The sequence below is a fragment of the Coloeus monedula genome (genome assembly GCF_965178545.1).
Source record: "Coloeus monedula genome assembly, chromosome: 10".
Classification (NCBI taxonomy): domain Eukaryota; kingdom Metazoa; phylum Chordata; class Aves; order Passeriformes; family Corvidae; genus Coloeus; species Coloeus monedula.
The window spans coordinates 2,309,808-2,334,117 of record NC_138790.1 but is presented as its reverse complement, the minus strand read 5'-3'; the positions used below and the strand labels follow the sequence as shown (position 1 = coordinate 2,334,117).

Sequence of the window (24,310 nt, the reverse complement as noted above, 5' to 3'; positions counted from 1 at the left end):
TAGGGGTGAAATCCTGGCTTTTTGGGTTTATTGCTACAGGTGAGCAGGGTTGCAAGGAGCTGGAGTAAGAGGAAACAGCCCCACGCACAGGGATACGGGAAGGAATTTCTTTGGAATCTGAGGTTTCCTAGGAACTTGAACTAAGAGGGAGCAGAGGCAGAGTTGCCTGCAGCACCCAGCAAAGACTGGGCATGGTAGGCAGAGGGAGCAGCCTCAGCTGGGATTACCACGTTATCCTTAGGGATCCTGAGGAGCAGCAGAGAGCAAGGGTTTGGCATTGCAGGTTTGTTTCAGCTGCTCCCCAAGCCCCTGCTGTGCTCTGCCAAGGCAAATGTACACAGGATCCAACAGGAAATCTTCCCGGGGCTGCTGCTTCCCCTGCGTCACTCCCACTGGAGCTGCAGGGGTGGGTGGGACTTGCTGGACTGAGGGCACCACGGACACAGGGGCTGTGCCCACCTTGAGCTGCTTCCAGCTCCCAAGGAAGGAAAACAGGGAATAAACTGAAAACAAAACCACCTTGAGGCTGCATCTGCTGCTCCCCAGCAAACACTTCCCTGTAGGCAAACCAGAGCCCATCCACTTCCCAAATAGGGAATGGGGTAGGGAGAAGCTGCAAGGATCCCACTTTACAGCCCCCAAGATCCCTGAAGGAACTGGAAGGAGAGTGGAGCCAGGTGGGGTTGGCCTCTTCTTGCAGGGAAACAAGCGACAGGACAAGAGGAAATGGCCTCGAGTTGCTCCACGGGAGGTTTAGACTGGATCTGACAGAAAATTCCTTCCCTAAAAGGGCTGTCCAGCCCTGGCACAGCTGCCCAGGGCAGCACTGGAGTCCCCATTCCCAGAGGGGTTTGACAGACATGTGGATGTGGCACCTGGGGATGGGGGGCAGTGGTGGCCTTGGCAGTGCTGGGGGAATGGTTGGACTCAACCTCAGAGGGCTTTTCCAACCTTACTGATGCCATGATTTCTGTTGCTGCCTGGCACAGGGAAGCCCAGGTCTGTCCCAGAAACACATCACCAGGGAGGTTTTGCCATTCCAACTCCAACAAACACTTTATTCCCATCAGCCTCACCCGTCCTCACGGAGGACAGAGCGCAGGAGGGGAGGGAGCTTTTCCAGACTGGTTCCATGTGGGGGCAACGAGGGACAACCAAGGCCATGAGGAGCCATTCCCAAATTCCACCATGACCAAGGAGTCTTTGCTAAGCTGGTGCAACTTCAAATTTCAAACCAAGCGTTGACTTTTGGGACTTGGTAGTTAAGAGAGCCCACAGAGGCCTTGAGAGACTCTTTTCCCAACCAGTTGTGGGGCCTAACACAGCCCAGTGCACTCCCAACAGCATCAATATTCCTGCCCCAAAACCAGACTCTGAACTCAGAGGGGAAGAAAGGGGAGGAAGGGCTGGGATTAAAAATATCACCCCAAAACAACAGGAATTTGGAAGAAATTTACACGAAGGACGTAAAAAGCAGGAGCAGCTATGAAAATAGGTTGAGATGGCCAAGAAAAGTCACATCAAAATATATTTAAAAACCAGAAATTCCAATCTGTGTGGAATTTAAAACTCCTTTTCCCCATCTATGTTTTCCTGCTCAAGGAATCTCTGTTGTTCCAGGACGTGGAACATGATAGGCAGCACCAGTTATGTCCTGAAAAAGTATTTCCCCAAACTCTGAGCACTTCCATAATTTACAAACCAAAAATGAGCTAAACTTCAACCATCTCCCCCCTCCCTCTTCCCCCTTCTACAGTGGGCAGGAGAAAAGACCGTGAACAAATCTGACTTTGCATTTCCAGGGAAGTCCAAGTTTTCCTCACATCAATATCCCTGCAATCCATTGTAGACCTTCTGCACTGATCCTTGCTTCAACAGCTGCTTGAGACCTGCAAGGGAAGGGAGAATGTCACATGCAGAGCACAGCAAAGATGTCAGGATGACTTTTCCAACGCTTCTTCCCCATTCCTGAAATCCTGAGCCTTCCCAGGAACTGGCAGTTCAAGGATCTGTCGGTATCAAGTTCTTACCAAACAGGCTAAAAGGGTGAGTCAGCCCTTAAATCCATAATAGCTCATCTCCTGGGGTCAGCACGACAGGGCAGGGCTGGCAGGTCTCCACTGCTGCTTAAAGGGCAAGTCCACAAGGAGCAGAGGAAGCAGAGTGGCAAGGATGGATGTGTCACTGTTTTTCCAGAGATTAGAGAGGGAGTCCCCTCTGATGAACTCAGCCTGGTCACTCCTCACTGCCCTGGGACCCCTCAGGATACGGCTCAGAGCAGCCTCAGAAACCACTGAGCCCAAAACAAGACCCAAACCAGAGGGAAACTCCCAACACTGTGGGTAACTTTCAAATAAGCTTCACTAAAAGAAGGACATGGAGGGGCTGGAGTGTGTCCAGGGAAGGGAACAGAGCTGGGGAAGGGGCTGGAGCCCCAGGAGAGGCTGAGGGAGCTGGGAAAGGGGCTCAGCCTGGAGCAAAGGAGGCTCAGGGGGGACCTTGTGGCTCTGCACAAGTCCCTGACAGGAGGGGGCAGCCGGGGGGATCGGGCTCTGCTCCCAGGGAACAGGGACAGGAGAGGAAATGGCCTCAAGTTGCTCCAGGGGAGGTTTAGATCGACTATCAGTAATGAAACCAACCAATTTACTTGTACAGAAGAAAATTCCAACCTTTCAGGCATGCAAACCCTTCAGGAAATCCTGCTAAAACCCAGTCTGTCTCCCTGCAACCCTTGTCCTGCTTGTCTATCCTTAAACCTTTCTGGCTACACATTCTACTGTCCTTGAAAACCAGTGATGGGATGCACAAGGGTCACAGTAGCTGTGTTAAAATACTGGAAAACAGTCTTGGAAGTAGTAACTGGAAGCAGGACGTCTCTCTGCCAGGCAAGAACTTCTCATGCTCCTTGCCTGATGGCCAGAGATTCCTGAACTCTTTTCAGGAACACCAGGACAAAATGAACCCCTGTCCAGGAACTGCTCATTATTGGGAACAGGTCATTTTCCAAGGCAAATTCACTTCCTCTCCTGCATCCCAGAGGAGGCTCCAAGTCACTTCCCAGCTGGTGGGTGAGAGGATGTGGCTCCTGGATGTGTGGTTCTTAGAAAGGAAGGCTGGAGCTGGAGAAAGGTGTGCTCCAGGAACCCTGGAGAAAGTGGGATTAGCACCATCCCACACCTCATTTCCTGGCAGCTCCCACACCTCTGGCAGCTGCCTGAAGGACACCCTCAGTAGTGCACAGGATATTTCAACACGAATCCGAGGTTTAATCAGGAATTCCAACCAGGAATCCTAACAATTGGTGCTACTGCACTTCAGGCACCTTTTACTGGAGCCTGAAGTCAATTTTTCCTTTGAAATGCTGCTGCTACCAACAAAAAGTGACAGGTTACAGCACAGAGGGAGAGGCAGCTCTGACCAACAGCAATCAATTCCCAGTGCAGGAAAGAAGGGATATTATTTCTGTGACTCCAAAGCTCAGGCTGGTGCACTCAGAGCCAGAGTATCTTCTGACAGCCCCAGGAGATGGACATGTGGCCAGGAGATAAGAAATGAGGGCCACTGCCAACAACAAGGGAAAAAGGGATGTTTTGAATTCTGAAGCCTACAGTTTTCCATTCAATGTGTACACTGAACTGCTGCCTCACACAGAGATAGACCTATTCCCTCATAAAACTCCTGAAATCACGGATGTTTGGAGACACCCAGCACACAGAAAGGCATCTGACTGCCTACCCAGTCACCTTCCCCTGGGAAATGTGGAATTGCTTTAGGAGGGAGAGGAACACCCAAGGCCCTGTGCCTGGACACACTCATGCCAGTGCCATCATCTTTTTGTTCCCGGATATCCGTAGGGCTGTGTGAGCAATTCTGTCAAAAACATGGAGGTTTCTGTCACTGCTCCTTGCCCAGTGTCCTCTAAACTGCCAAGAGCAACAGCTGGAATAACCTCACACCTGTTTCAGAGCTGATGTTGCCTGATGGAGCTTCTGGAAGGGAAGCAGAGCCTGGACTGAGAGCTCACAGTGACGTGGTCATTGTGCCCTGCACAACACTCGTGGAACAAGGGGGAAAGCCCAGATAAACCCACAAACCAGCCTCACTCTAAGCCCAGCCTAGAGGAGCAGACCTCTCAGCCCAAAGAGCTGCAGGAAGAGCCACAGGATGTCTGGAGCTGCAGCCACCAACTGGACTGCACACGGCAGCTGGCACAGTGTGGCCAAGGCAGCGGCAAGTGCCAAGGGTGAAATAAAACCCACTCAGGGCTTGGCTTCCCACTACAAACTTGAGGAGTCCAGGAAATCCACTAAAAGAAGTGAATTCAGGCTTCAGAAGAAGCCCTGGGAGAAGCTCTGGGGATGGGGATTTCCTGAAGAGCTGTACTGTACATGCCAGCAATATCTTTGTCCCGTGACAGAGGATGAGGCCCTTGATTCCTACTCTGACACAGAGCAGCTGGAGCTGCTGTGAGGCACAGCAGAGGCTGCTGGAGCAAGGAATTTCCCAGCTAGGAGTACAGGATTTACCCTCCTGGCCATTTCAGGATTCCTACATGGTTCATCAGGTTTCCATCTGAGCACTGAAGATGAGCAGCAGATCTCTCCTAGAGGGTGGAAGGAGCTGTGGGGAGGAACAACCCTCCTCCTGACGCAGCGTGACATTCCTTACCCTCGGCAGCAGAGGGATTTCCACAAGTCTTGCCTCCAAGAAAGTAGCAGCAGGGGCTGGGAAACTCTTTGTGATCCCATTCCAGCCGAGGCAAAGCAGACAGAGGCTAAGCCCAGCAAGGCTGTGGGGTCAAACAGATGGGCAGCTCCGAAACAAAGCACCTGCAAACTTGCCAAGAGCTACATTCCAGCAGCAGCACATCCCAACCTCAGCCACAACCATGGCAGCCAAGCCTCCTTGCTTCCAAGGGAAGTGGGAGTTAATCACAGGCCATCAGCCAACTGTGTTATGTTGGACAAAGGGAACAGGGACAGCACAGCCCCTCCTGACTGCTCCAGCCCCTGGATGAGCTGTGCCAGGTTCAGGTGGGCTCTGGACACGCACCTTCCCGCTGCTCGGGCGTCAGCTGCTCCTTGGGGAACTCCACGTCGAAGGTGATTATTAGGGAGCCTTTGATGTTATTGTTATCAAAGTTTGGAAGACCTTCTCCCTTCTTCCACAGTTTGGCACCGGGTTTTGTGGTTTTATCCCGGGCAATGTGAACCTGGGGAGAAAAGGAATTTGAGAACATTATTAGTGTTACAGGATCAGGATGCCAGGATCGTTGGGGTCGGGAAAGATTTCCAAGATCAGAGTCCAAGCCATGACTGATCCCCACCTTATCAACCACAACAGAACACTGAGGGCCACATCCAGATGTTCCTTGGACACCTCCAGGGATAGGGACTCCACCACCTCCCTGGACAGTCCATGTTCTGTGTGTGCACCCCAGCACTCCAACACTCTTTCCAACCCACTGGAATGCTCAACCTGGCATTGATTCCTTGCCAAAACCAGCGATATCCCATGGCTCCAGGCACTTTTAGTGGACTTGTGCCAGGACTAACACCACCCACTGCTGGGACAGCCTGGAAGTGAGACACACACTGTGCAACCCTCGTAGAGAGCCCATTTTGGCTCCTTGGGAATTGGCCTGGAATGCTCCAGCAGAGGGAATTCTGTAGATAAGCAGACCCTGAGCAAGCCAAGCCTCAGCACAGAGCTGCAGGTGAATGTGGGATACACACAACACCCTGGGCCTCACCTTGTGCCCATCCAGGTGGGCAATATCCATCTCAAAGCCTGTCAGTGCCTCGACCAGCGAGATTGTCACGTTTGTGTACAAGTCATCTCCTCTCCTTTCAAACACTGGGTGCCTGGGGAAAGAAGAGCCATTGAACTTTTCTCCTTCCCCAGAGGGGAAACAGGTCCTCGAGCTTCTTTCCTTCTGTTTGGGAGTTTGAAGAAATCATAAATAGGAAGGGAAGTGAGGAATGAATCCAATTTAGCCTCATTTTCCTGTGTAAGATATGCACTGATAAACGCCTTTTCTATTTCTAGGACACTGAGTGGTGAGGTGTGGCAAGAAGCCCTGACTCACACAGCAATCTTTTTAGTAGTGCATTTCCTTACAACAGGGAGATTGTGTGCTAGGAAAAACGGGATATTTCATCTGAATCACACATGGTGAATTCAAGCCAAAAAAATTAAGATACTTTCATAATTCCACTTTCAACAGCATCAAATCCAGCTCCTCCAGCACCATGAGGGTTGAGCATCCTGCACAGCCCTGAGTGCCAGGCCTGCACCTGCCCTGCTGAAGGGCAAGCTTCACCTAGCCCAGCAAGAGCCTAACTAGGCCAGAGACTTACTTAAGGACTTTTATTCGGAAGCGTAAATCTCCTGGCTCCCCATCCACGTGGGGCTCACCTGTGGGGGAGAAAGGAAAGCTTCATTTAAAGGAAACAGTTAGGAACAAGAGGAGAGACAAGCAGGCTGTGACAGACTTGCAGCTCACAAGCCAAAGGGAAAAAAAGCGACTAAGTGATCTTTGGATGACCGAAATTCTGCTTCAAGAGCTTAGGACTTTCTGAGTGTTGCCTCAGCAAGGTCACACCTCTGCTGTTCTGGAAGAGCTGTCTGCATGTTAATGATGTCCTTCAGTCACTGAAGGGCTTCATCTCCTTGGGCAGAGGGGATGCCTTCACGTGCTCAAGCCTGGAACAAATGCTCCTGCTCAAGTGTTATGTGAAACATCAGATTTCGAGCTGGTTTTGTGCACGTCCCCACTCCCAGCTAAGGAACTGTGTTACCCCGACTCAGGAACACACTCCTGGATTTCAGCACGTGCAGAGGACACAGCACTTCCAACCACACGGGGGGCTTGGGCACTGCCAGTGCCAGAGAACCACGGAAGAGGAGCAGCTCACAGCTGAGCACACTCACCTTCCCCGATGAAGGGATACTCCATGCCATCCCTCACCCCTGGCTCTATCTCCACCTCCAGCGTCCGCTCCTCATTCACCAGCCTGAAAGTGGGAAGAGCAACTCAGCACTCAGTTTTCAACTTTATTTATTTATTCCAACTTCACCTCAACTTTTCATTTGTGTTACCGGGGTGAGAACACCCCCACAAGCTCACACCTGTGCTCTCCTTGCTCACATCCAAACCTAGTGGGTCAGAGCTGCCTTTTGGGTGAGCTGAGACTCAGGGAGTAGAGAAGGTGAAGTTAAAAGCTCCCAAATGGACAGTCAGCATCAGGGTGTGTGACTACAGCATGGCATTCCACATCCAGCTGCTCCCAGCTGTTTGCTTCCCGTTCAGATTTAGCTGGGGAACTTCCACTGCAGTGTGACTGCGCAAAGAATAAAAGGCTGGCAGAGGAAATTGGGGAGCTCTACACCCAACAGAGGTGACCGTCTCTGCTGGAAGAATAAAGAGTGGCTCCCTGGAAATGAGAAGCCGGGGTTAAGCCTTCCCGAAGTCCCCAGTTCTCCCTGGGAATACAGGCTCGTTCCCCCACCTAGAGGTGGGTTTTGGAATAAACACGCCTGTATTACTACATAAAATCACGGGATTTATGGTTCTGTGGAGCAGGAAAAGAGCACCAAACTCACTTGACATTGGGACATTCGTCACAAACAACTTCCTGAGTCATCTGGAAGCGCCCAGGCCCCAGCTGGGTGGTTCTCATCTCCTGCCTGCAGTTGCATTTCCGTTTGCCAGGTGCCTGTCTTGCCACTGGCTTGTTCCTGACAACCTGCAGGGAAGAGGGACAGGTTGATGCCAGCGTTCCTGGGTCTCTACAAGGGTCTGGATTCCTCTGAGCAGAGAATGGTTTGGGTTGGAAGGGACCTTCAAGATCATCTCATTCCAGCCCCATGCTACAGGCAGGGACGTGTTGTTGTGTGGTGCTGCCACAGTAGCTCCAAATGTGGCCTCAGCAAAACACTGACAAGTGTTCACCTTGTGACCACACATTAAACACCAGAAAAGCTCTTTCTGACACCACTATTTGCCATTCTCTTTCCTTTTCCACACTTTTCCACACAGGAAAGGTAACACCAGGATGGAACACCCCATGCTTTGGTCATGACACTTCTTTGTCCCACACAAGGGGGAAATTATGTGGACTTCCCCCAACAGCCACAACATGAAACCAGGCAGTGGAAAGCCAACGTGCAGACAGGAGGAATTGTCAGCACCAGAGATGGAGCTTGCTTAAAAGAAGATAATAATTTTCCACATACTCTTCTCAGTTATATCATCTGGAAACCTGCAGTGACACGTTTGGCCATAGGAGACTGAAAAATCCTCAGCGTGGTTTTGCAAGAATTGCAAAGTGAATTTGAAGCTTATGAACAGCCCCTCAAATATCCCTAAATTCTACAGAGGGACAATTTCCACCTCTTCCAACTGGGCTGATGCACTAATCAAGCTGAGCTGGTGACTGACAGCCAATAAATCAGTGTTATCACACTTTATGGAGACACTGCCAGATGCAAAAGGTGAATAAATGTGTGGTTTCTTCAGTAAACTACAGGAAACAGCACCACAACGTCCTGCACCGCCAGACACAGAAAAAGAGCATTTATTTCAGCTCCATTTTTGGGGAGAGGATATTCTGAGCTTTGGTCAGGCACCTCAAACCTGGGAACACTTGGAAACACTGAGATAAGTGAACTTACTTCTACAAAGTTTCCTGAATACACCTCCTCCAGGGTGACCTCCAGGTCCACGATGATGTCACTTCCTCGGGGAATATTCCTGTCTTGCTGGCGAGGGTTTCCTCCAAACATGAAGCCAAAGTCCCCAAAGAAGCTGGAGTTAAGCACATTGATTAGGTCAGGAAGGAATTCTAGGCAAATGCTTCTACTCCACTAAAGAACAGCCTCCTCAGAGCTCCAGAGTAAACCCAGGAACCTCATTTTGCTCCTGCAGAACACAACTAAAGCCTTCAAACAAAGCAGCCACTTTGGAAGAGTTTTCTGCACTAAGGAAAGTGAGATTTGGAGCAGAACACTCGAAATCTGACCTCTCCACACTGCACTGCTGCTCAGCTGCCACCACCAAAAGGTGTAAACTCTGAGTAGCACTGCAAGTCACTGCTAGCAAGCTGGTTATCAGTAGTTTGAGGACAACAAGGATGAGGAAAACACTCTAGGAATCTTGCATATCGTCCCTCAGAACAGAGCAGAGCAGCAATGCAAGTCCTCACCCAGCATTACAGGAGCTGAGCAACTTCTGGAATTATTTTAGGAAATTTATCCAAAGGGGCAGAAAATCAGGTTCTGTCCAAGCAATGTACAAGTGCCTTTGGTTTTTAATGCTCCAAATTCTACAGGTGCTGTGCAAGTTAACACAGAAGGAGAAGTGTCCCCAAAGTGATGTGTGACAACAGGTTAAAGCCCAATCACACACAGCTAACCTGAGAAAGTTTCCACATGTTTGAAGCAGGTGCTGCACCTGAAAAATCACCCACAGTGCCCAGAGGTGCCCACGTGGGAAGTCTCCACTGGCTCCTGCTTGCAGCAAGGAGTGGTGCACACCAAAACTGGAAATTGCATGTGGGATACCCACTGGAAACGTATTCCTTCAAATTCTCAACTCGCACATCAGCGACTCTGGGCCAGGTAAAAACTCTGTCAAAGGGGTGCTTGAGCATCACAGAATCAGAGCAGCAGCTGTAGGACAGCCCAAAGGGGTTAAACCTCCTTACTGGGAGAAGATGTCTCCGTGGGAGCTCTGGTGCCCATCCTTCAGGCCCTCTTCTCCGTAGGCATCGTACTGCTTCCTCTTCTCCTCGTCTGACAGCACCTGGAAAAGGCAGGGATGTGGGAAAGGCTTTCACCTGGAGCTGAGGGGAGGTGTTGGACAAGGCTCTGAAGGCCCCCAGCACTTTTCACTGGGGACACTCCAGGAGCCTGCTTGCTGTGCTGTCTAGAAAAGTGAAGCCTGAAATAAGCACGTTTCGGTCATTAAAAAAGCAGGAGCAACACAGAAAACGTAAACATTGAGTTTATCTTAAATATTAAAAAAGAAACAGAAGGAATAACTCAAATCCTACAAAGCAGGACATGCTGGAACAAATAATCACATACCACCACCCCTGTGTCTCAGCCATGACTTCTAAGACTGTAAAGCATCGATTCTATTTCCTGAGTTTTGATCTTTGCTCTTTCCTGCCTCAGAGATGCAGAAGTCTCTGGTCACATTTAGTTTCCCTTGTCCTTCCTCTCCCATTGATCATATTTGGGAAGGCCAGAGTTGCCAGGTTGGCTTTCAGAAGGCTGGACAGGAGTGGGAACAGGTGGAGATGTGACTCAACAGGTGGAAAAGCAGCTAAAAGATGAAAACAAGCCGAATTTGGGGTGTTTGGAGCAGCTGTGGCTGCCCTATCCCTGGAAGTGTCCAAGGCAAGGCTGGATGGGGCTTGGAGCCTCCTGGGATAGTGGAAGGTGTCCCTGCCCATGGCAGAGGACTGGATGAGCTTTAAGGTCCCTCCCAGCTCAGACCATCCTGAGGTTCTGTGGAATTATAACACTGATAAATGCCAGCAACAGGGAAAAAATCAGCACTGACTTCACTACTTTCACCCAGAAGCTAAGGGTTCAGCTCTCCCTTTGCCACCTGAGATTCCCATGGAAACTCCTCCCAAATCCATCCTTGCAGAAGAGTCTCAGCTCCCTCCCCTGGGATCAATCTCCTTCCTAATTGAAACAGCTGAATTCAGACCACGCTGCTCCGGGCTGGAATCACAGAGCCCATGAAAATGAAGAGACTGAGCAGGTTCATTAACCTACTTTCCCCTCAATTTTTTGGAGAAAGCTTTGCCATAATCAGCTACCCAGACCCTGAGCAGCAGTGCTGTTAAAGGAGGCTTTATGGTGAGGAAAATTCTGGTTTAGGTTATAAGGAACACCCAATTCTGGCTCCATTTTGCCCAAAACAATCAAATCAACTCGCTGTACCCACAGCTAATTCAGCAGAAGTATTCCCAAGCTGTCCTGGCTAAACACAGGGCATCAAAAACTTCCTCCAAACCCCACCCCCCCCCCCCCATCAATACTGGATTTCTGGATTGATTTTACAACCATTTTTTCACCCAGCTTTTAAACAGAAAGAATAATCTCAACTGCTGGCAAAGATTTAAATCAACTGGAACTTGAGGAAGAGGAAGAGAAATCCTTTCCCAGCACGAAGTGCCAACAAGATGCCAGCTCACAGAAGCACCACCAAGCTCACAGCCCCACATGCATCAATCCTGAGGTGCTGCAAATGACAGGGAATTATTTTTATCCACAGAAAATTTCTTTACATTCGTTTTCCCTGTAATAATTAAGCCAGTTTATTTAAGTCGGACCTAAAAAAGGGTCCCAGCTCTGAGACACAACTGAAGTCAACAGCTTTCTTTCTCCACACAGAGAAATAAACTCCAGCTGGTTCTCTCACTTCCTCATTTGAGGAATGTTTGCATACCTGAGGAGCACCAGGGATGGAAGCAGGAGCCAGGCTACAAACCCTTTCCCCTGCAGCTGGATTCTTCCCAAAGGACCCCAACCTCCCCCACAAAGAGCAAGTCACCGCTAGGAAGTTTTGCTAATGGAATTTTTCAGCACCTCAGGGCCTCTCTGCTGCACAGGGGAGAGCAGGAGCAGATGGAGTCCAACAGTGACAGAAGGAGGACAGGAATCATGGAAGAAACACCCTGCATTCCATCACTGCGTTATGTACAGCCAAGGAAAGCAGGCTTTGGCTTCCAACCTTTGGCCAAGACAATAATCTAGATTTGATTTATTTAATGCACCCTGCTATTAGTGTGAGGCATCATTTGCATGCCACAACATTATCATGGAATAACAGGAATCCTCCTGTGACCCACAATTACTTTCCTCTCTTAATATCCTCTAAGCCCAAGGCCAGCACCTTCCACTTCCCATCAGCTCAATCCCAGCCAGGCCCTACGCACACTTGGAGCTGCTGCACCTGCACTTGTCCCTTGAGGAACTGCTAATAAACTCCAAACAACTTTAAGCTGGTGCCTTGGCTTCCTCCTGGCTGAGAGAGCTGAGGTTTGCATTGTCCTCTGGCAGGAGGAGCTCTCCAAGCAACCTGGTATCCCCTCTGTCTTTGTTTTTCCTCTGGGAGAGGGTCTGGAACTGGATGTACTAACAGGGGCAGGATGGAATTTGGTGCAGTAATAGGGGGAGGATGGAGATTGATGAGAAGGAACAAAGGGAATTGGATGTGGAAGGTGTCCCTGCCCACGGCAAGGGGATGGAATGTGATCATCTTTAAGTCCCTTCCAACCTAAACCAGCCTGGGATTCTGTGATAATATAAGGTGTAGGATAGAATTCAATATATTAACGGGGGAAGATGGAATTTGACATGGTAACAGGAGAAGGCTGGATTCCAGCTGCACCTTATGGAAGAGCCTCCACGTTCCCTACAAACCTCCTTTCCCCATGCCCTGAACGTTACAGGATGAATCCTCACGAGTCTCAATGGCCAAGCTCCAGCCTGTTTTATCACGAGCCCCATCCACCCTTCCCAGCCCGGGCAGGACATTCCCAGCTCCCGGCCTCACCTCGTAGGCAGCGCCCAGGTCCTGGAACTTCTCCTGTGCCCGGGGGTCGTCGGGGTTCCTGTCGGGATGGAGCTGCAGCGCCAGTTTGCGATAGGCCTTCTTGATGTCCTTGATGGAGGCGCCGCGGGACACTCCCAGGATTTTGTAGAAGTCTCTCCTGCCGTGGGGGGAGAGAGAAGGTGAGGGAAGGCAGAGGGGAATGGGGAGATGGTGAAGGAGAGCGGGGACGAGGGAGAAGGAGAGAGAGAGGGGAATGAGAGGGTGAGGACAATGGGAGGGAGACGGGAAGGGAAAGGGGCGAGGGGAAAGAGGAGAGAGGAAAGCGATGAGGGGAAGGGAGCGGGGTCCCCTCAGCGCCGCGGCCGCCGACCCTGAGTAGGGGGAAGGCCCGGTGCTGAGGCGGAACGCCCCAGGCCCGGGTGCACTCACCCCGCGGCGGCCTCCCCGCAGAGGCAGAGCAGGAGGAGGCAGAGGCGGCCGATCCAGGCGGGGGCCATGGCGGGCCCGGCCCTGCCGGCTGAGGGGGAGCGGCGGGAGCGGCGCGTCCGGGCAGCTCCGCAGCGCCCCGGCCCCGGCGGCCGCCGCCAGCCAATGGGAGCGCGGGGTGTTCCCCGCCAGCCAATGGGAGCGCGCCGCCGCGCGCCGCCAGCCAATGGGCTGCTCACACTTCACCGCCGCCGGCCAATCGCCTGCCGGAGCGTCGCCGCCGTGAGCGCCGGCCGCGCCCCGCCATCCCTGCAGAGTGACTTCCTTCCCAACAGCCAATCAGCGAGCTCATTGCTTATTCCCGCCCCCGCGCTCGTAGCCGCAGCCAATGGGCAGCGGCTCCCGGAGGGAGGGAAGGGCCGTCTCTATGGTGCCCGCGGCGGAAGCCGGAAGTGGCGGCGGCGGCGATGGCGGCGGCGGGGCCGGTGCGGCTGTGGGTGCGCACGGAGCCGTTCCTGGTGGGAGCGCTGCCGGCCCCGCCGCCCGCCCGCCTCACCCCGCATTACCTACGCAAGGCGGCCGCCTACGCCCGCGCGCGGGCGGACCAGGGCTGCTTCCCGCGGCTGCGCTGGCCCTGCTGGCGGCACATCGCCTGCGGGAAGCTGCAGCTGAGCCGCGAGATCGCCTGGCTCTACTTCGAGCTCTTCCGCGGCCTCCTCGGGCCTGCCCCGCCCCTCCGCCTGCGCTGGGCCGAGGCTGAGGCGGCCTGCGCCAGCGCCGAGGAGCTGGAGCGGGAGCGGAGCAAGGCAAGAGCCCTGAGCCGGCCTAAGGCACGGGGAGCCCGGCCCCTGCCTAAAGGGGAGCCCGGCCCAACCTGACTCTTCTGTGTCTCTCCCGTGCTCTCCAGCTCTCCGTGGACACTCTGCAGTTCCTGCTCTTCCTGTACGTCCAGCAGCTGCACAAGGTTTCCCTGCGGAGGTCTCTGCTCGGGGACGAGTGGCCCAGCCCCAGGACCAAGTCTCCCAGCCTGACCGGGAAATCGGCGGGCGGGAATAAGGTACTCGTGCCTGTGGGATTCTCCGCCTGCAGGGGCTTCTTTGCTGTGGGGAGCTGCCTTGAGGCGGCTTGGAAAGGGGCAGCTTTGTTCTAGGCAGGGTTTCACCCGTGGCAAAGTGTGAGCAAGGGTGCGGTTGCCGAATTCCTGTTCCGTAGTAAACGAAGTGAAGTTGGCGTGTTCTCTGCAGCTTATAAAAAGGTTTTCTGAAGTTTTCCGTGAGACTTTCCTGGAGTCCAAAGCCGACCGAAAATTCCCTGAGAGTCTTGGCAAGTCTCCCTTTAAGAAGCAACAGCCTCTTTGCTTTATTAGTCAAGCAGGAAGCTTTCCTCATGCTTACAGTGTGTTTCCCATGGTCCAGTGTGGGGTTTTGGATCCCAGGGTGTCCCCTGCCATCACCCTCTGTTTCTGAGAGGGGAGTTGGTTGTTCAGCTGTAGATCAGCCACGTGGAAACGCTGTTTCCTTTTAAAATACTGCCAGGTAATTAAGAAGGAGGCAGCTGGATGTGTCCCTGTGTGGGAGAATGGATTACACAATTTGCAGCCCTCTGGAATTCTGGCACGGAGCAGGATGAGCTGGTGAAATGCAGCTTGGGGCAAGCTGGAATCATGAAACATAGGAGCTGGATAACTTGATGCTGAGCCATTGAACAAAGGTGGTGAGGAGAAGGTGTAATCACAGCCGTGTGTTCCTTCAGCAAAACTCGGCTTTGTTAAGCTCTGCCAGAATTCCAGTCTCCTGGTTTTTTTTTTTGGGGGGGGGCGGGGGAGGGGGCTGGAGCCCTTTAGAATTTGAAATAAGGGTTCTTTCAGAGGGTTTGGTTTATTGGTGCACTCGCTGGGGAGAGATGACCCTCTGCTTCTTATCCTGGAAGGCAGCACTGAATCCTGGCCGCAGGTCTGGCCCAGCCGCAGGGATTTTCCAATGGAGCAGCTCCAAGACCTGGAGTGTCAGTTATTGATTTGTTTCCTGCCTTCCAGTGCCAGCAGGAGTGGCCTGGATTTGTCTGGGATTGTAGCAGAGCCTGGTGCTGCTGTCTAGAAGGAAATACGTGGTGTTGGAGCTGGAATGAAATGTTTTATTTTGAGTTTCTGGGGGGAGGTGTCTCTCCATCTTCGGAAGAGCCGAGCAGGAATGAGCACTGTGTCTGACTGGATTTCCTTCTTTTAGCAGCATTCTAAGCAAGGACTTGTGTATATGATGTCCAGGGAGCTTCTCAGCTCCCAGAACTCACCCCCTTTGTATGTTTTCCAGAACTGGAACGACCAGGAGCACCTTGCCTTTGTGCAGAGTCACCTGTTGGATATGTTGGAGCTGCTGCTGGAGCCGGAGCAGCTCTCAGCCTCTTCCCATTCCAGCTGCAGCAGCCTGGTGTCCTACGAAGCCGTGTGTGCCCTCAGCTTCCTGCTCGAGGGCACCCACAGCAATTCCCGCACGGTCTGGCCCCTCCACGAGCTGGCCCTCAGGCAGCCCTGCCAGAGCCACAATGGGTATTCCAAAGTGGCCCAAGCCTTCTCCCTGCCCAAGCTGGAGAGCTGGCTGCGCTCCTCCCTCACCGCTAATCCCTTGGGAATGACTGTCTGCCTCAAGGCTGGGAAGAAGCTGGCGTGGGCACAGCAAGGTGGGAAGAACTGCTGGGAAGTTGGTCTTAGAAGGACAGGAGTGTGGGGAGGAATGGGGATGTGGGGAGGAATGGGGATGTGGGGGGAAACGGGGATGGGGAAGGAAATGGGGATGTGGGGGGGAAATGGAGGTGTGGGGGGGAAACGGGGATGTGGGAAGGGAATGGGGATGGGGGGAAATGGAGGGAACTGGGATGGGGGAAGGGGATGGGGAGGGGAAACAGGAGTGTGGGGGGGAATGGGGATGGGGGAAGTGGGGGTGTGGGGGAGGAATGGGGAGGAATATGGGGGTAATGGGGATGTGGGAAGGGAATGGGGATGTGGGAAGGGAATGGGGATGGGGGGGGAATGGGGATGTGGGGGGGGAATGGGGAAGTGAGGGGGGAATGGGGATGTGGAGGGAAATGGGGGTTGGGGGGAATGGGGATGTGGGGGGGGAATGGGGATGTGGCGGGGGGAATGGGGATGTGGGGGATAAATGGGGATGTGGGAAGGAAATGGGGATGTGGGAAGGAAATGGGGATGTGGGAAGGAAATGGGGATGTGGGGGAAAATGGGAGAGATGTGGGGGGGAACGGGAATGTGGGGGAGGGAATGGGGATGTGGAGGAAATGGGGGTGGGGGAAATAGGAATACGTGGGCAAAATAGAAATATGTAGAAATACACAGAAATATGGCAAATGGAAATACGGAAAAATAGAAAGAGAAGTATACGGAAATGTAGAAATATATAGAAAGATACAGAAATAGAAATACAGAAACACAGAGAAATCAGAAGATAGAAATGTAGAAAGTTAGAACTACAGAAATGAACTCAGGAATACAGAAAAAGAAATACAGGTGAATAGTATAAATAAAATTTAGGAAAAAAACCCCAAAACCCAGAAATGGGAACTCGGCTGCTGTTGCTGATCAGGGATCTGGCAGTGGGGACCTGGTCTAGGTTTCCTTGTCTCCAATCCAGCCCCTCTCCTTCAGGGACATGGCAGTGGAGCCAAGGCCCTTTCCCCCTTAGGATAAGGAATTTAACTCCATGTTTTGTCTCCCTGGTGCAGGATCCCAAGAGAGGCAGTGGGTTAGGGAGCATGGGGAAGGGCTTAAGGATTGTGTCCTAGAGTGAGCATTTCCCTTTTTAAAACCCACAATTCCTGCTTAAAGCTTGCCCTGAGGATCTTCCTGCTAAGCTGAGTCTTGTGTTCAGGAACAGGCTTGTGGAAGTAGAGGTTCCTTGCTCGGGACTGGCTGGAGCTTGTGGGAGGCTTTGGCTGCTCCTAAGTAATCTTGGAGTGGTTTTGATCCTTCAGTGTCTCTGAGTTCCTGAAATTTCTGGTGCCTCATGCTGTTGACCTGCCCAGGAGGCATCGGGGGTGGTGTAACTGGTGTGACAAGTACCATCCTTGAACTTTGGGACTGATTATTTTCCCGGGGGATTGCTGGACCCTGAACTTTTGTGGGCTTTGTTTTGCAAGTGGAAGGAACAACCAGGAGAGCCAAGATTGCCTGCAGTGCCCGGGTGGTGCCCGAGGTGTCCCCCATGGTGATCATGAGCCAGGTGTACAGGCAGACCCTGGCCAAGAGCTCGGACACTCTGGTGGGGGCTCACGTCAGAATCCATCGCTGCAACGAGTCCTTCATTTACCTGCTGTCCCCTCTGCGGTGAGTTTGGGTTCTCCTGGCACACAGCTGGACTCCCAGCTGACCATGAGCGTGTCCTGGGGGCCAGGAGGCCAATGGGATCCCTGGGGGGCATTAGGAGGAGCGTTCTCAGTAGGTCAGGGAGTGATCCTGCCCCTCTGCTCAGCCCTGTGAGGCACATCTGGGGTGCTGTGTCCAGTTCTGGGCTCCTCAGGAGAGACAAGGAGCTCCTGAGAGGCTCCAGTGGAGGGTGTGGAGATGAGGAAGGGACTGGAGCATCTCCCTGGCAAGGAAAGGCTGAGGGAGCTGGGGCTGTTTAGTCTGGAGAAGACAGGACTGAGAGGGGATCCCATCAATCCATACAGAGATGTCCAGGGGGTGCCAGAGGGTGGTGCCAGGCTTTGTTCAGAGGTGCCAGCGACAGGATAAGGAGCAATGGCTATAAACTAAAACACAACAAGCTTCACCTCAGTATGAGGAAGAACTTCTTTCCCTGGAGGGTGGCAGAGCACTGCAACAGCTGCTGAGGGAGGATGTGGAGTCTCCCTCTCTGGACACATTCCAAACCCACCTGGACATGTTCCTGCATCACCTGCTGCAGGTGACCCTGCCTTGGACTGGATGGAGGTTCCTCCCAACCCTGTTGGTTCTGTGGTTCTTTGGCAGATCCGTGACCATCGAGAAGTGCCGGAATAGCACCTTTGTCCTGGGCCCTGTGGAGACATCAGTCCACGTCCAGAGCTGTGACAACGTCAAGGTCGTCGTGGTTTGCCATCGCTTGTCCCTTTCGTCCACCACCGGCTGTACTTTCCACACTCTCACACCCACGCAGCCCCTCATCCTCTCGGGGAACCAGGCAGTCAGCTTTGCCCCTTTCCACACCCATTATCCCATGCTGGAAGACCACATGGCTCAGGTGGGCTTGGCCACTCTGCCAAACTACTGGGACAGCCCCATGCTGGTGTGCGGGGACAGCGGTGACACGAGCGTTTTCCGGCTCCTGCCCCCCTCGGACTTCTACACCTTTGTGATCCCCTTTGAGATGGAAGGAGACACCATGGAGACACCAGGGGGGCTTCCCCAGGAGTACCAGGAGGCGCTGAGGCAGCGGGAGCAGAAGGTCCAGGTGTGGCAGCGCATGGTGAAGGAGGCAGGGCTGAGCAGGTGAGTGACCCCCAGGAAGGGCAGAGCTCGGCCACGTGGACAGAGGGGGTTGTTGGATGGGGTTCTACAGAAATCCTTGAAGGGTGGGTTGGGTTGTGTGAGCCATGTCTTGCAGGGCAGTCCTAGAGCATCAGGAATTAGCTATCCTGGGATTCTGCTTGATAAAGTGGGAAGAGTAATGCTCACAAGCATAGCTCAGAGTTGTAGAATCCCAAAATGCTTTGGGTCAGAAGGGACCTTAAAGCTCATCCTGTTCCACCCCCTGACATGGAACACCTTCCACTATCCCAGGCTGCTCCAAGCCCCGTCCAACCTGGCCTTGGACACTGCCAGGGATGGGGCAGCCCCAGCTGCTCTGGGCACCCTGTGCCAGGGCCTCCCCACCCTCACAGGGAGGAATTTCTTCCCAATATCCCATCTAACCCTGCCCTCTGGCATTGGGAAACTGTTTCCTGTGTCCTGTCGCTCCAGTCCCTTCTCCAAAGTCCCTATCCAGATCTCCTGGAGCCCCTTTAGGCCCTGGAAGGGGCTCTAAGGTCTCCCTGGAGCCTTCTCTTCTCCAGGTGAACCCCCCCCCCCAGCTTTCTCCCAGCCTGGCTCCAGAGCTGAGGGGCTCCAGGCCCTGGAACACCTCCGTGGCCTCCTCTGGATTCTGGCAGCCCCACATCCTTGTCGTGCTGGGTATCCCAGAGCTGGAGGCAGCTCTGCAGGTGGGGCCTCACCAGGTGGAGTGAAGGGGGAGGATCCCCTCCCTTGCCCACGCTGCTCTGAAGGAGGTGCTGTCTCATGGTTGCATTTTCCCAGCTTGTGGGATTCCAGGAAAGGCATTCCCAGATACTGCTGAGGGGAAGGATCCACCCTGGCAGTGGATTGGGCCAGGGCTGAGTGTGCACCCCGAGCTGCCTGGGGTCCCTCTTAGCCCAGCCTTCACCCTGGGATTGAAGCTGTGAATGACCATCCCAGCCCTTGCTGAGGTGAGCTGGGAGTGTGCACATGGATCACTGCAGCAGATCACCTGTGGGCAGTAGCTTTTAAATTCCTCTGGAGCAGATCACGTGGAATCCTCTGCCCAGCTTCCTTGGCAAGCACAGAATGGGGATAAAGCCCCTTTTCCAACATCCCTCTGTAAAGACTTGATGAGAACAAGTTTTCTTCCCTAAACCATGCCTAAACTGGGGAGATTTTCTGTTCCATGTCAGTTGATGGCTGGCGAGGGGTGTGTGACTGGGTGCTGATAACAGTGATCTTGGAGGAGTTTATCCTGTGGGAAACATGGAATAGGAAAGCATTCCTGTCAAGACTTCCCATTGTACCAGGCTGAGGAGTTCTGGCTCATATGATGGCTCCTTGTTTTGGAGGAGCTCCCTGGGCTTCCCTTGTTCCTTCCTGGAATCCAGGTGCCTCTGTGCTGAGCAGAGAAAGTGCTGTTTGAAAAAGCACTTTGGGAGAGGGAAAGGATTCCAGGGTGGGATTTTGCTACAGGAGGAGGGTGGCAGAGCAGTCATGACCCAGAAGTGGGGACAGAAAACCTTCCCAACTCCCAGCCCTGAATCTTAAGGTGCAGCAGAGAGGGAAGAGAATTCAGCCCTTGTGCTGGAGTCGTTGTGTCTGTCAGCCTCACCCATGGTGCTTCCTGCTCCAGCTCTTGTTCTCCCAGGGCTGCTGCTTCCCACCACAGTTTTGGGAAGGTGTTTGGCCCGTCAGACCCTCCCTGTGAAAGAAGTGTGAGGAAATAGGGATGATGTGCTTAGATTTGCCATCGTCTGCCGCAGTCACAGGAGGCAAGAGCTCGCTGCTTATTCCATAAAAGGGGGAAAACTCTGGCAAGTTCAGAAGCTTGTTGAAAACAAACTGGGCAGCTGGCAGTGGGAAAAGTCTGTTGTCTCCTGCAGGCAGGGAAACAAGAAGGGAGACAAGTAGGAAGCTTAGAGCAAACAGGATATCAGGCTTGTAGGAAGAAAGAAGCTGCTGTGCTCAAGCGGGGAGGTGAAAGAGAGTGTTAGAAATAAGAAGACATCTTTCAAGAAGTTGAAGTTGTCTGATTGAGGAAAGTGGGGCAGAAAAAGAATGTAAATCCTGCCAGGCTGAAAGTAAAACCCCCATAAGACAGGACCAAGAAGACAGCTTGAGGAGCAACTTGCAAAAGCATAAAATCCTGTTTATTCATTTTCTGAGCATATCAGACAGAAAGTCTTTCAGGGTCAGTAGCAGATCAAGGTAGAGAAAAAGCTCTTGGAGAAGATAAATCCACAAGGGAAGAAAGAAGTGGCTGCTTTTGTGTTCACTGGGGAGGAATTTGGGTTAGTTTGTGTCCCAGAACCCTGGGGAATGGCTCAAATGGAAGAGAACATACAGACAGCAGCCTTAACTTAAAAAAAGGATGTGGACACATGGGACAGAACTGAATGGAACAGCCTGGATTGGAAGGGACCTTAAAAACCCAACCAGATTCCACCCCCTGCCATGGGCAGGGACACCTTCCACTATCCCAGGTTGCTTCAAGCCCTGTCCAGCCTGGCCTGGGACAGTTCCAGGGATGGGGCACCCTGTGCCAGGGCCTCACCTCCCTCACAGGGAAGAATTTCTTCCCAATATCCCATCTAACCCTGCCCTCTGGCAGTGGGAAGCCATTTCCCCTTGTGCTGTCACTTCAGACTCTTGGAAATATTCTCTCTCCATCTTTCTTGTAGCTCCTTCAGGCACTGGAAGGCCACAATTAGGTCACCCCAAAGCTTCTCTTCTCCAGGCTGAACAATCCCAAATATCCCAGCTTTTTCTTAGAGGAGGGGTGCTCCATCCCTCTGATCACCTTCATGGTCTCCTCTGGAGCTGGTTTCCTGCTTTTCCCAGTACAGAATGGGGTCAGCACATCAAATTAGGAATGGGTTCAAAGCAAACCCACATAAAATCTCCAGAATACTGAAAAATGTTCATGTTTTATTGGTGTTCAGAAATGAATTGTGTAAACTACTCAACACCTGTGCCACCTTTGGCTTAAGAAATTCCAGATGTGAGCTGAACCCAGAGGGCTGGGATGCTGTTCTGGAGATGCTTTTGGGCATCTGACCAGTGCCAGCTAGCCTGAGCTGAGTGGCCCACCCTGTTACTGCTGGGCTGGCCAAAAACACCCAAAAGTTGATGATGAGCAACGGGAATGATGTGAGGAGTGTTTATAGGTGCATGTTTTCCCTGATCTCCATCCTCTCGGGTGCTGTGGGAACAGAATTTCGTGTCTTTAGTGCTTGAGCACTGGTTGCTAATCTTAGTTTTCTCCTTTTTCAGACAGTTTTTCAGCTGTGCTCTGAGGGGAAAGTGGAGGCAGCCCTGGAGCAGGGTGGTTGTGGTCGTGGGATGGGGAATTTTGTATGACTTCTCCAACTCCACCAGGTTCTGCCTTTGGGGTTCATTATCATCACATTCACGGGGTAAAAACCTTCTCTGGCTGTCCCTGCAAGGTTCAGGAACCAAGCCTGGCTCTTCCTGATACATCTGGAGGCTTGTTCGGATAGTGCAGAGGTGGCAGAAGTATAACACTGTAAAGAAATGTGATCTTTCCATATTTCCCTGCTGATGTTTCCATTTCAGGGATCAGAGGAAACAGTTCCAGACGTTGGTAGAAAACAAATTCTATGAGTGGCTGGTTCAGACGGGGAACTGGCAGCAGCTGGACAGCCTGGTCCCTCCTGCCATGGGCTGCAAGCAGGCAGCAGGATAACATTCCTGGGCAGGAGAACATTCCTGGGCAGCAGAAGGAAGGGGAGGTGAGTAAAAGGCCTCCTTCTCTTGCTTCTTCTCTCTCCTCAAGAGCTGTCCCATGTTTGTGTGCACAGCCGAGGCCGAGGTAGGACAAGTAGGAGTCTGTTGAGTGAATGTTCTCCCAAGAGCCTGGCATTTGGGTTTAGTTCTTATTTTCCTGCCAAAACCCCTTTTCAGCTGAAATCTGTGTCCTCAGCACTGCCTTGTTGTCAAGTTTGATTTGTTGGAGGCATCTGTAAAGGATAAAAGGTATAAAACTGATTGGAATAGCTGCTCTTCCAAAGAAACCCTGTGTATTGATGTCTACCCATCTCAGTTTTTGCTAATGAGGATTGAGTGAGACTTTGGGTAGTTCTTTCAGTGAGACTTTGGATAATTCTCACTTCCTTTTCCCAAGCAGAAGTGGTTTAGGAGCTGGAGACCTGCCCTTCTCGTGCTCTTCTGCCGTGGCATGTTTCAAACCATTAAAAAGTTGTTTTATTTTTGATTTAGCCTTTGAATTCCCTTTTTCTTTGCTGGTGTTAGAAGTAAAATTGACTCCTTTTATTCTATTCCAGAGCTCTGGGAACAGGCAGTGACCCACTCAGCCCAGTTCTCATTAAGACTTTGTGGCCATCCCACCTGCACCCACTGGATCCGACACCCGGCTGCCTTGGGATTCCCTCACATTCCTGCCTTCCCAGGAATGTGCTGTAGCCATCCTGTTGGTGACTGAGAGGTGCCTGCCACTGGAAGAAGATGAAGTGTGCCTTGTTGCAGAGCTGTCACCACAGTTGGTGCCTGTGGTGAGCAGGTATCCAACACACCAGGTTTCCTGGGACAAAGCTGGGTGCAGGCCCTGGGCATCACCTGCATCCTCATGGTACAAACCAGCTGTGCTGTTTTTATAAATGTGAAAAAGAAATGTTTAAATTTTTTATGAATGAAATCCAACAGGCTTTTTTTTTTTTTAATATGAATGTAGCACTTTTGTGAAGATGAATTTTTGTATATGGTTGCACTGTTTTGACAACTGTCAATAAACCAGAGTTGTTGGATAAACCTACCATGTGTCCTAGGGAAGGGGTTTTACCTGTACAGCTGATCTCAGAGGGACACAGCATCTTTTATCTTAATGAATGTGAACCTGTCAGAGGGAGAAAGTGCTAATTTTTGAGGAAAGTGGGGCAAAAAAAGAATGTATGTCCTGCCAGGCTGAAGTCAAACTCCTGTAAGCTTCAGGCATGGAGCTGAAGGCTTTGAAGGCTGTCCTGGCACAAGGTTTTGGTACAAGCCCTATTCCTATCTCATAATTTTCATAAAGATTACCAGCTTGAATAAGCACCATTCTCATGTGCTGGTGGGATGTGTTTTGGGGAGATGTGCTCATAGCTGAGCACCTAAATAAGCTTGGAAAATAGGCAAAGGCATTGCATGGATGAGTGGAGGCAGCAGCTGGTGGTGCCTTGGGAAGAGCTATCCAAGCTGAGAGCGAGGGGAAGGCACAGTGCTCTGGAGTGCACAGCCTCAGAATTCCTCTGAAGCTTTCCCTTGGCTCCTGGGCAGGCAGGTGAGGTGAGTTTCTTACATTTATTCTATTGATATAAGGTGAGTTTATTCTATTTAACCAACCTCTAAAGAGGGATGTGCGAAGTGACCACAGCTCTGAGCCCTGAGCCTGCTGACAGAACCCAGCTCGTGCTTGAACTCTGATCTTCAGCAATTAAAAACTAAATCAAGTGGCCTCAGTGAGAGCAACAGCTCTGGGTGATTCAAGGCTCCTAAAATGGGAAGAGGAGTAGCTGCTGAGCTTGTGTGCCCCGGGCTCTCCCATCTGCCTGCATTTACAGAGCTGCTGTTGCGAGAGTGCTTGTCCTGACAGATTTGAAAGAGGGGCTGCGTGTTTCGGGCGCTGCTGTGCCAAATTCGTGTCCCTTTGTCTCGCTAAGCCTTTGGGCTGGGGCACTGAATAGCTGCAGAGGTGGTTTTTCATCATGCACTGGCGGGGGGGTGGCTGTGGAAGCCAGCGATCCTCGGCCTCCCCGCTCCGAGGGCCGGAGAGCGGCCGAAGGGAAAACTCCTCCAACCTCAGGTGC

General features: G+C 52.2%; 2 protein-coding genes across 2 annotated transcripts; one reads left to right on the top strand and one right to left on the bottom strand.

Annotated features, from left to right (window-relative positions):
• Nucleotides 1–1,496: 1,496 nt before the first annotated feature.
• Nucleotides 1,497–13,142, bottom strand: DNAJB11 (DnaJ heat shock protein family (Hsp40) member B11). Its single transcript, XM_082287802.1, has 10 exons — nt 13,007–13,142; nt 12,578–12,734; nt 9,708–9,805; nt 8,677–8,809; nt 7,606–7,748; nt 6,934–7,016; nt 6,360–6,417; nt 5,753–5,864; nt 5,053–5,212; nt 1,497–1,889 (listed from the first exon to the last, which is right to left on the bottom strand). The coding sequence occupies exons 1-10, from the start codon at nt 13,072–13,074 to the stop codon at nt 1,825–1,827; spliced, it is 1,077 nt and encodes a 358-aa protein (XP_082143928.1). The 5' UTR covers nt 13,075–13,142; the 3' UTR covers nt 1,497–1,824.
• Nucleotides 13,143–13,470: 328 nt separating this feature from the next.
• TBCCD1 (TBCC domain containing 1) lies at nt 13,471–23,228 on the top strand (the record flags this gene model as incomplete). The annotated part of the gene is made up of 7 exons (XM_082288450.1): nt 13,471–13,809; nt 13,911–14,060; nt 15,313–15,679; nt 17,150–17,336; nt 17,982–18,479; nt 22,065–22,240; nt 22,793–23,228. The coding sequence occupies 6 exons, from the start codon at nt 13,471–13,473 to the stop codon at nt 22,192–22,194; spliced, it is 1,671 nt and encodes a 556-aa protein (XP_082144576.1). The 3' UTR covers nt 22,195–22,240; nt 22,793–23,228.
• Nucleotides 23,229–24,310: the final 1,082 nt, after the last annotated feature.

Coding starts and splice junctions, on each gene's coding strand:
- DNAJB11 (XM_082287802.1), bottom strand. CDS start 13,074: ATGGCCCCCGCCTGGATCGGCCGCCTCTGCCTCCTCCTGCTCTGCCTC. Junction 7,749..8,676: donor ATTCAGGAAACTTTGTAGAA/GTAAGTTCACTT, acceptor TCTTCCCTGCAG/GTTGTCAGGAACAAGCCAGT. Junction 7,017..7,605: donor GACGAATGTCCCAATGTCAA/GTGAGTTTGGTG, acceptor TCCCACTTTCAG/GCTGGTGAATGAGGAGCGGA.